This window comes from Galdieria sulphuraria, assembly GCF_000341285.1.
Source record: "Galdieria sulphuraria unplaced genomic scaffold scaf_74, whole genome shotgun sequence".
NCBI lineage: Eukaryota > Rhodophyta > Bangiophyceae > Galdieriales > Galdieriaceae > Galdieria > Galdieria sulphuraria.
This window is the reverse complement of record NW_005178401.1, coordinates 1-8,152: the sequence shown is the minus strand read 5'-3', so window position 1 is coordinate 8,152 and position 8,152 is coordinate 1. Positions and strand designations below refer to the sequence as shown.

General features: G+C 40.3%; 6 protein-coding genes across 8 annotated transcripts; 2 read left to right on the top strand and 4 right to left on the bottom strand.

The window, feature by feature from the left end:
* On the bottom strand, window positions 1-1,002 carry Gasu_61010 (dihydrolipoamide acetyltransferase; the record flags this gene model as incomplete). Its single annotated transcript, XM_005702722.1, has 3 exons — window positions 576-1,002; window positions 86-529; window positions 1-36 (listed from the first exon to the last, which is right to left on the bottom strand). Exons 1-3 carry the CDS (start codon window positions 903-905, stop codon window positions 28-30), a joined length of 783 nt encoding a protein of 260 aa, XP_005702779.1. The 5' UTR covers window positions 906-1,002.
* A 140-nt stretch (window positions 1,003-1,142) lies between these two features.
* On the top strand, window positions 1,143-2,587 carry Gasu_61000 (hypothetical protein). 2 transcript variants are annotated; one of them, XM_005702721.1, is made up of 5 exons: window positions 1,143-1,594; window positions 1,649-1,797; window positions 1,847-2,078; window positions 2,134-2,353; window positions 2,406-2,587. In XM_005702721.1, the coding sequence occupies exons 1-5, from the start codon at window positions 1,232-1,234 to the stop codon at window positions 2,549-2,551; spliced, it is 1,110 nt and encodes a 369-aa protein (XP_005702778.1). In that variant the 5' UTR covers window positions 1,143-1,231; the 3' UTR covers window positions 2,552-2,587. The 2 variants fall into 2 exon arrangements, with proteins under 2 accessions (XP_005702778.1, XP_005702777.1); XM_005702720.1 differs by having other exon boundaries at window positions 2,134-2,487.
* Window positions 2,588-2,601: 14 nt separating this feature from the next.
* On the bottom strand, window positions 2,602-4,392 carry Gasu_60990 (hemolysin III-like protein). Of its 2 annotated transcripts, XM_005702719.1 has the most exons (10): window positions 4,067-4,392; window positions 3,948-4,015; window positions 3,790-3,897; window positions 3,604-3,735; window positions 3,449-3,553; window positions 3,320-3,399; window positions 3,111-3,265; window positions 2,968-3,059; window positions 2,858-2,911; window positions 2,622-2,807 (listed from the first exon to the last, which is right to left on the bottom strand). In XM_005702719.1, the coding sequence occupies exons 1-10, from the start codon at window positions 4,287-4,289 to the stop codon at window positions 2,655-2,657; spliced, it is 1,170 nt and encodes a 389-aa protein (XP_005702776.1). In that variant the 5' UTR covers window positions 4,290-4,392; the 3' UTR covers window positions 2,622-2,654. The 2 variants fall into 2 exon arrangements, with proteins under 2 accessions (XP_005702775.1, XP_005702776.1); XM_005702718.1 differs by having other exon boundaries at window positions 2,602-2,807; window positions 3,111-3,399.
* A 20-nt stretch (window positions 4,393-4,412) lies between these two features.
* On the top strand, window positions 4,413-5,637 carry Gasu_60980 (NAD-dependent formate dehydrogenase). Its single transcript, XM_005702717.1, has 2 exons — window positions 4,413-5,406; window positions 5,458-5,637. Exons 1-2 carry the CDS (start codon window positions 4,453-4,455, stop codon window positions 5,563-5,565), a joined length of 1,062 nt encoding a protein of 353 aa, XP_005702774.1. The 5' UTR covers window positions 4,413-4,452; the 3' UTR covers window positions 5,566-5,637.
* A 4-nt stretch (window positions 5,638-5,641) lies between these two features.
* On the bottom strand, window positions 5,642-6,012 carry Gasu_60970 (uncharacterized protein). The gene is made up of 2 exons (XM_005702716.1): window positions 5,843-6,012; window positions 5,642-5,789 (listed from the first exon to the last, which is right to left on the bottom strand). The coding sequence occupies exons 1-2, from the start codon at window positions 5,981-5,983 to the stop codon at window positions 5,664-5,666; spliced, it is 267 nt and encodes an 88-aa protein (XP_005702773.1). The 5' UTR covers window positions 5,984-6,012; the 3' UTR covers window positions 5,642-5,663.
* An 8-nt stretch (window positions 6,013-6,020) lies between these two features.
* Window positions 6,021-8,124, bottom strand: Gasu_60960 (nucleobase:cation symporter-1, NCS1 family; the record flags this gene model as incomplete). The annotated part of the gene is made up of 3 exons (XM_005702715.1): window positions 6,021-6,080; window positions 6,135-6,178; window positions 6,228-8,124. Coding segments are annotated over 3 exons (1,960 nt in total), but the record flags the coding sequence as incomplete, so codon positions are not given.
* Window positions 8,125-8,152: the final 28 nt, after the last annotated feature.

The following is an 8,152-nucleotide window of genomic DNA, read 5'->3' as shown; positions in this document are numbered from 1 at the left end:
TACTTTCGTTTGGATAAAGCACATGTGCTAAATAACCTTCATCAAACGATTCTACTTCCATATCTGCCTTGTCTGATTCTACGACCATTATCATTTCGCCACTTTTCACATAATCTCCTTCTTTCTTTAGCCACTGTACTATCTTTCCTTCTGTCATGGTTGAGCTTAGTGTTGGCATCAATATCGGAACGTGTTCGGGTAGTTTCATAGCGTTCTGCTCTGCAGAGCCATTCGAAGAAAACCTTTGCTCAAAGTCAGAATCTTCTTTCGAGTCAAAGAACTCTACTGTTTCCAAAGCAGTTGTTCCGTCATGTCTTGAAGATGAACCTGAGTCAATACAGTCCAAGCCACATTGTTTTACTTTTTCAATGTCTTCCAACTTTTCTGCCACTAAACCAACAGTCTTGCCAACTGGAGCACTGCCTCCTTCATCCACTAAAATAGCTGCCAAATAACCAGGATCAAAAGCTTCCACTTCCATGTCAGCTTTATCCGATTCTACCACCATGACAATGTCCCCAGTTTCAATCTAACTACTCTTAAGTATATACAAAAACCAAACAATAATAACATACCTTTTCTCCTACTTTCTTCAGCCACTTGACAACTTTTCCTTCTGTCATGGTAGAACTCAAAGCTGGCATAAAGATCTCCTTGGTATGAACCTTATTGGTTTCCAAGGATGCTCTCAAAAACGTTGTTTGAGTGTTCAGTTGATGTGGACTCTTCACGACTCTCAACTGATTCGTTTTCAAAGTATGACTAGGAAACAGAGGACTACCAACAATGGAATTCTTTGGCAAGTGGAGATGAATTTTTCTATTCAAGCAGTTTGAATGAACATGAACCTGCCCTAACTTAGCAGTAGTACGATCGTAAACCAACGCATAAGTAAAACAAAACATGAAGACGATAGACAATATGCCACAGCTACTGTGTCGTCGTTGTTTCTCACACAATGGCAGGGGATGACAGACAATTGAGAATAGAGATCAATGGGTGGGGGAACGCTTTGAAGGGAAGAATATGAAAAGAGGATAGCAAGCAGTTGCGCATTTCGTTCGAAAAACTTACTCAGGTACTTGGATGTTATGAAAAACTTGAAAGAATGCACAAAATTACTTACGATTTTCCTTAAAAAGATTTCAAGGGCATGCAAAATCGCTCCTTCAAACACATTTCATCGGTTTTGGCCGTCAAGGAGTGTGTGTGCCTTTGTCGATGATTGGCAATGACGACTTTTGGAAGCTCCTTTGGGAACCCCGGCACTTCTTCTTTAGCAAGTGCTGCTGGTGTAACTGCCGGTATCCATAACCCCAACAACGACAAACTAGTTAATCAGTCACCAAACGATACCGTTTCTTCTATCGCTTTTTCGCCTAAGGCACTGGCACCGAACAACTTTATTGTAGCGGGTTCTTGGGATAATGAAGTTCGACTTTGGCAGATCCAGGCTTCTGGAGATACCAGTCCTATTGGTATGATTCAACACGAAGCTCCAGTTTTGGATGTGGCATGGAGTGCAGATGGGATGACTATATTCTCCGTAGGCTGTGAAAGAACTGGAAAAATGTGGAACCCTGCTACCAATCAGGTTCGAGATTTTCTTGACTTGCCAATTATCTGTCATACATGTTCTAAAATGTAGGTTCAGCCTATAGCTCAACACGACGCCCCTATTCGTTGCGTTCGATTTGCTTCAGACCTGGGAACGGGTTCTCCAGCAGTCGTTACTGGGTCCTGGGACAAAACTTTAAAATATTGGGATCCAAGAGCTTCTACCAATACACCTTTGGGGTATGTGACCATTTGTTTGTAACCTAGTGATGAATAGCGTATGAAATAGGACGGTAACGTTGCCCGAGAGAGTATATGCCATGGACGTCTTGGGACCAGTATTGGTTGTTGCAACCGCAAATCGTCGTACTTTAGTTTATGATATCCGCAATCCAACTACTCCTTATCGTGATAAAGAAAGTCCTATGCGCTATCAGTCACGTTGCGTCGCTATTTTCACAGATATGACAGGTTTTGCATTGGGAAGTATAGAAGGTCGAGTGGGCATAGAATATATTCAGGTAAGTAGTGCATATCGTATACTAGTTGTTTCAGAGAGTGAATTTATATGTGAAGGAAGCGGATCAAAAACTAAGTTTTGCTTACAAATGTCATCGTGACAGAAACAACCGGATTTTTGCAGTAAATGCTATATCATTTCATCCTGTATTTGGGACGTTTTCCACTGCAGGATCAGATGGATACTTCAACTTTTGGGACAAAGACTCAAAAATGCGTTTGCATCAATTTCAACAAGTGAACCAACCCATAACTTGTACTGCTTTTAATCACGATGGTAAGAATGTTATTGAAACCAAGATAACAAAAGCGAATATGTTCGAAACTAGGCACAATATTCGGTTATGCAGTAGGTTACGACTGGAGCCAAGGAGTAGAGAATAGAGATCCAAACGCCAAAAATTACATTCTCTTGCACGCAGTCAAACCTGAGGAGGTACGGCCAAAGGATGTAAACCGCACCAATAAGCGCTAAGAAATAAGTGGAGGAAGCGGCTCTAGAACATATTGTTCCACGGCGATATAGTGACAACAAGCTCCAAGCATAAGCCAAAGATGCCACAAGACGTGATACAATGTTATCTTCTGACCCTATACAAAGTATTCAACTTTCGATATAAATGTCGAGATGCTTGTTTCACCTTTACATAAAATGGTATTCCTATGGTATAAAAGATGCCTCCCATGAGAACTAAAAGGAAGCAACTATCAGGCATTTCTTCTCTTAGTATCTAAAAGAATTAAGTGAAAGAAAAGACACCAACCAAAATAGACTATCTACCTTGCTTGTTCCTAATACTAGCCAGCCCATAACTACAGCTAGAACGATGCGCAACTAGAAATAGAGTCCTTTATCATATCCAAACAAAACGCTTCTTGTAAATTCCTTACCTTCCTAGTGAAAGTGTCCTGCTCTAAAAAACCTGAGGATAAAACGATGCCCAACAATGCAAGACACCATATAACTGACAGTATGAAGAGACCTAAGAATGCCATTTTAGCAAGTTTGTTTTAAAGACAAAAAGAATGTCTACCTAATGTCATACGCTGATACCATAAAAACCGCTGTACAAATGGGGTATATGTGCCAGCAATGAGAATGAATATACTACAGTGATCCAAAGTACGAAATATTTGTTTTGTATTTGTCAACCGAAAAAAGGAATGATAAAGAGTACTCGAAGCAAACCTATCGAATAAAAGATTATACGCAAGATGGTTTAAAAAAACAACGTTTACACACATCAAACAGAGAGAAAGCACATAGATATAGATTCCTAAACGTTCCAGTCGTTGCAAATTCTGTGCACGAAGAACAAGACTCTATAAAGACATTATTTTACACCTCTAACATTACAATGAGCATACTTACAGAGCCTGCAAATATAGAAGACAGAAAGCCGACACCATGGGTTACACTATTCAAAACTTCATCTCTTAAACGATTGCCGTCATCGAGCAACGAAAAAGAGCAAGACTATCAAAGGATAACTCAAAGCAAGCAGAATATCATACCCTTTTACCAACCTTTGCCACGCTTCTTAACAGTTCCACGTCCTCTTGGCACAACAAATTATTCCGAACATCCAAAACTTGCAACTTTGGCCAACAACTCTTTCGAAAATGTTGCATCAAGGCTTGAGTACTTCTTCTTCTCAACTAAATGAAAAACTTATTCTCATTCGGTTCGTCGTTCTAGTGAGAAATAGATACCTTGCAGTGTGCTAGTCTCAACTCTGTCAAGTTTTCACACTTGGATAAGACTTGACATAACGCTGCACCATTCTCGTCCCCCAAAAACGTTCCAGAAACGTTCAGAACCTAAATTTTTCGTAAGATTCTCTCTATATTTTTCTAGCGACAACTATAACCTTCAACTGAGGCAACGTTTCACAAAGTTTCATCAACAACAGCGATGTAAGAGGGGACATACGGCGACCTGTTTCTTAATTGAGCGAGTTTGAACAAGCGAGAGTACGAACTACTTCACTATGATATGAAAGCTCTTCTACCCATTGAAGACTATCTGCTTTCGCTAGTTCCAATACAGGAATGATTTGGTGACCCTCCAAATTCTTTGAAAACAGTAAACAACCATTTTGTATGTACAAAGACATACAAATAGTGGGGTCTGGTTCTACTTTATGTCGTTCACAACACTGCAAATATTTCCAATAAGCATTTTCAAAACAATTGTTACAGCCCTCAGTCATTCTACAACAAGAGATTCTTTACACGATCCTCAGCACAGAACTGCGCGCCCATCACAGAGGCCACGTGGACTAGCATTTTTTTCCTCACCGTTGTTCAGGATTTCTTCCATAATCTCCCAGCCATTTCTTCTACCCATTGTTGGAGAAATTTTTATTGTTGAAAATGTCACGAAAGGCAGTAGCGGTATTATACGAGGCAGGGAACTCTGCCAAAGAACCCAGACTACTTGGATGCAAGGAGAACGAACTGGGTCTGAGATCTTTCTTGGAATCAAGAGGCTTCAAATTCGTTGTTTTGTCAGACAAGGAAAAACTATTGGATAAGGAGCTAGCCGACACTGAAATCCTGATTACCACCCCGTTTCACCCAGCTTATGTAACTGCCGAAAGGATACAGAAGTCTCCAAAACTGAAGTTGTGTGTGACAGCAGGTGTTGGATCAGATCACATCGACTTGCACGCTGCAAACAAGGCCAAGATCACTGTAGCGGAAGTAACTGGTTCCAACGTTGTGAGTGTGGCAGAACATGTTGTTATGCAAATATTGGCTCTTGTGAGGAATTATCTTCCTGCATATACTCAAGTTATTAAGGGAGAATGGGATGTTGCTGCTATTGCCAAGGATGCTTTTGATTTGGAAGGAAAAGTGGTAGGAACAGTTGGAGTTGGAAGAATTGGATATCGAGTTTTGCAGAGGTTGAAGCCATTTGATTGCAAAGAATTGTTGTACAGTGATTATCAGCCTTTGGATCCCCAGAGAGAAGCTGCAATAGGTGCTAAACGAGTCACATTTGAAGAGTTGATTAAAAGATGCGACGTGATCACTGTGAACTGTCCTCTACATGATAGTACGAGAGACTTGTTCAATAAGGAAGTTTTTGATAAAATGAAAAAGGGAATGTACTTGGTGAATACTGCTCGAGGTGCTATAGTAAATCGTGATGCATTGGTAGAAGCAGTGAACAGCGGAATCGTTCGTGCTTATGCAGGTGATGTGTGGTACCCACAACCTGCTCCAAAAGACCATCCATGGCGCACCATGCCTAGACATGGAATGACGCCGCATTATTCAGGAACGACTTTAGATGCACAGAAACGTTATGCTGATGGCACAAAGGTATTTATGCTTTGAAATAGTTTGTACAACGTTAAACGATGTTGACGCTAGGATATTATTCAGCGCTATTTGGATGGAGTTCCGCAGAAGAAGGAGGATCTCATCGTAGAGAATGGAGAGTTTATAAACAAATCCTATGTTCAACCAGGGAAGGTTTGAGTACGAAACCTTTTGTTGTTTCTGTGGAAAGTAACCTCTTCTGTTTGTTTATGAAAGTTATTTTCTTCTTGTGTTTTTAAAGCGAGATAGCTGTCCTTTTATAAAACTTTGTTTCTGTCGTTTTCTTCAGTTTCATCTGTATACACTCCCAAAGCTTCCAACTTTTGTCTAGTTTTCTCTCTTTTCATTCTATAAAACTCCTTTCGCTGTTGGATAGGTTCATCCTAACGTGAAAAATCAACCCCCAGTGCCACTTTCAATGACAAAAGACACTCACCAACTCTCCAGCAACCCTTTTATAGAAAGTATCTATTCCAAAATATAGAGTTGTGCCAGCAAATATGGCTAAAAGACCACTACTAACAGGACTCTGTGCAAGTGAACGACGAATCTGTCGCCATAATAAATGTCTATCCATATAATATGCCCCTCTTCAATTCGGGATAATTGGAGCACAACAACAAGTTTCCTTTATTAGATGTGGAAAAGAACACAGTCAAAAATGTATTTTGAACCTATTCACAAACCACGTCAAAAAGAGTCTTTGCCTGTAAATACAATAGACTTACAGCTTCTTGTTGGTTTTCACTTCCATTGGATACAATTTGAAAAGCTATTCCACACAAATCAATTGGGTCATGTAAAAAACAAATCATACTTACTATCCATTCNAACAACTTGTGCCAATAACGGTACCACATAGTGATAAGATAATATAAAGTTCCTCCAGATATCATGGTACTGAAGAATGACGAATGCCACAGTTGAAGAGCAAGTTTCGAAGCACCAGGATAGATACCAAGAGCACCCAAGAGACCTCGCAAACATGGCAACATACCAAGGATTACAGATATAGAAGCAACTGGATTCTGAAAGTTGAAATACTCGTATTTGCTNTCNTAAGGACTGTAGAGATCNTAAAATTTCAAGTCCATTCGACGAACAATAAAATATTCNCAAAGTAGCACACCTGTCAACGGTCCAGCTAGCGTTCCCATCACTGGAATCCAAATATGTGAAAGAATATTCGGACGAATACATAACAAGTACCATGGGCATAATATCGAAAGTAGAATACCAATTGTAGTGGAAATTCGAGTTGAATTTACATGATGAAGAAAACGCAGTCGAATGGTCTGGGATAATGTTTCCATGCAGGCTCGCATATTTGAGGCGAATGCCACTGCAGCTAATAATAAAAACATCAACAATTTGATTGCAACTGAACCAGTTGTGTGTCCTGCAGCTGATATGAGTAAAGTAGGGGAAGAAATTATCATTCGTGAGGCATAACTTCCAAAAGTTAGTACGATAGCAGACACCACAAGTGGACTTAATAGTGCAATACCAAAGGTACTTGGAATAATTCCACCTAAAGTTGAGGTTAAATGACTCAATTGAGAAGGCAGTCTGCTNGCAACATTNGGAGCCGTAAGGATTTGGAAACTCCACAGCGAAGCAAATGCATTCACTAAAGGAAATAAAATACCAAACTTCATAGCTCCTGGTATTGTTATACGATGATAAGCTTCCTTNATCAAAGTCATGGGAGTCAAATGACTGAATTGAGAAACTGCCAAACAACTTCCAAGGAGAAGAAGAAGAAATAAGTAGTGCACGTATTTGTATAACAATTCGGGAACCGCCTTTTCTGGCAACCAATAATTCCAAAAGTGAATCTTGGTTTCNTTCGGTTTTCTCGTTCCATTNTATATCCAAACCATGAATAAATGCCACAACCAGAATAATGAATAACCAGTACTCCGAATAAATAGTGGGCTTGTGTTGGGAAGAAAGATAGTGAGTGCACCTGTAAGTGACTCTCCTCCGATCCAACAACTCAAAGCAAACCAAAGCAATCCCAACGCTAACTTGATATTCAGTGGAAGATGAATCAATTCNAACGAAAAACTGGAATGACAAATGACTGGTAGAGGAACTCCAAATCTGACTGAGGGGTGTCCAAGTAACGTAGTTAATGCTACTGCTACGAAACCACCAATACAGACTGCTAAGGAAACTACAGGAGCAGACACTCCTGAATCTAATAGACCCAGTATTAATGCCCAAGTAGGTGGAGAAAGTATAGTGCTCGACCAAAATAAACCAACTTTCTGACCAAACTCGTTTCTTCTTTCNGCAGGTAATATGGGCATTGTTTCGGGTGTGGCCAGATTNTCCTTTATCTTGTTGTATTCTTCTTCNGTTGGAGTGTAAATATGAGCTGCTGCTCCATTTACACCAAATAGCCAGATGAATAGTAGTATGACGTGTAAAGCAATCATCGACAGGGCGACAAACTGCACAGGTATCGTGAGAAATGTAGGAGCTCTCGAAGGGGTTGCTAAAGTGATCAATGCACCTATACACACAAGAACTGCTCTTCCTGGATAAGCACTGAAAAACTTGCGCCTCTGTTCGTATCTNTGAATGAGCTCNGGTGATGATGGCACTCTNGGTCTGGGGAAGTCTCTGGCTATTGCTGGCTTGTATAACCAATCNGGAACCTTTTTTGACACACTTTCNACTAATCCATCNAACGATGAGAGTTGATTGACGCTACTTGTGTCATATGAAGTCGGGGCTT

Excerpts from the sequence above, each read along its gene's own strand:
- Gasu_61000 (XM_005702721.1), top strand. The coding sequence starts at position 1,232 with ATGACGACTTTTGGAAGCTCCTTTGGGAACCCCGGCACTTCTTCTTTA. Across the intron at positions 1,798-1,846 it reads TCTACCAATACACCTTTGGG|GACGGTAACGTTGCCCGAGA; the intron begins GTATGTGACCAT and ends CGTATGAAATAG. Across the intron at positions 2,354-2,405 it reads TACTGCTTTTAATCACGATG|GCACAATATTCGGTTATGCA; the intron begins GTAAGAATGTTA and ends GTTCGAAACTAG.
- Gasu_60990 (XM_005702718.1), bottom strand. The coding sequence starts at position 4,289 with ATGACTGAGGGCTGTAACAATTGTTTTGAAAATGCTTATTGGAAATAT. Across the intron at positions 3,898-3,947 it reads AAACGTTGCCTCAGTTGAAG|GTTCTGAACGTTTCTGGAAC; the intron begins GTTATAGTTGTC and ends CGAAAAATTTAG. Across the intron at positions 2,912-2,967 it reads AGGACACTTTCACTAGGAAG|TTGCGCATCGTTCTAGCTGT; the intron begins GTAAGGAATTTA and ends CTCTATTTCTAG.
- Gasu_60980 (XM_005702717.1), top strand. The coding sequence starts at position 4,453 with ATGTCACGAAAGGCAGTAGCGGTATTATACGAGGCAGGGAACTCTGCC. Across the intron at positions 5,407-5,457 it reads GTTATGCTGATGGCACAAAG|GATATTATTCAGCGCTATTT; the intron begins GTATTTATGCTT and ends TGTTGACGCTAG.
- Gasu_60970 (XM_005702716.1), bottom strand. The coding sequence starts at position 5,983 with ATGGATAGACATTTATTATGGCGACAGATTCGTCGTTCACTTGCACAG. Across the intron at positions 5,790-5,842 it reads AAAGGGTTGCTGGAGAGTTG|GATGAACCTATCCAACAGCG; the intron begins GTGAGTGTCTTT and ends TTTTCACGTTAG.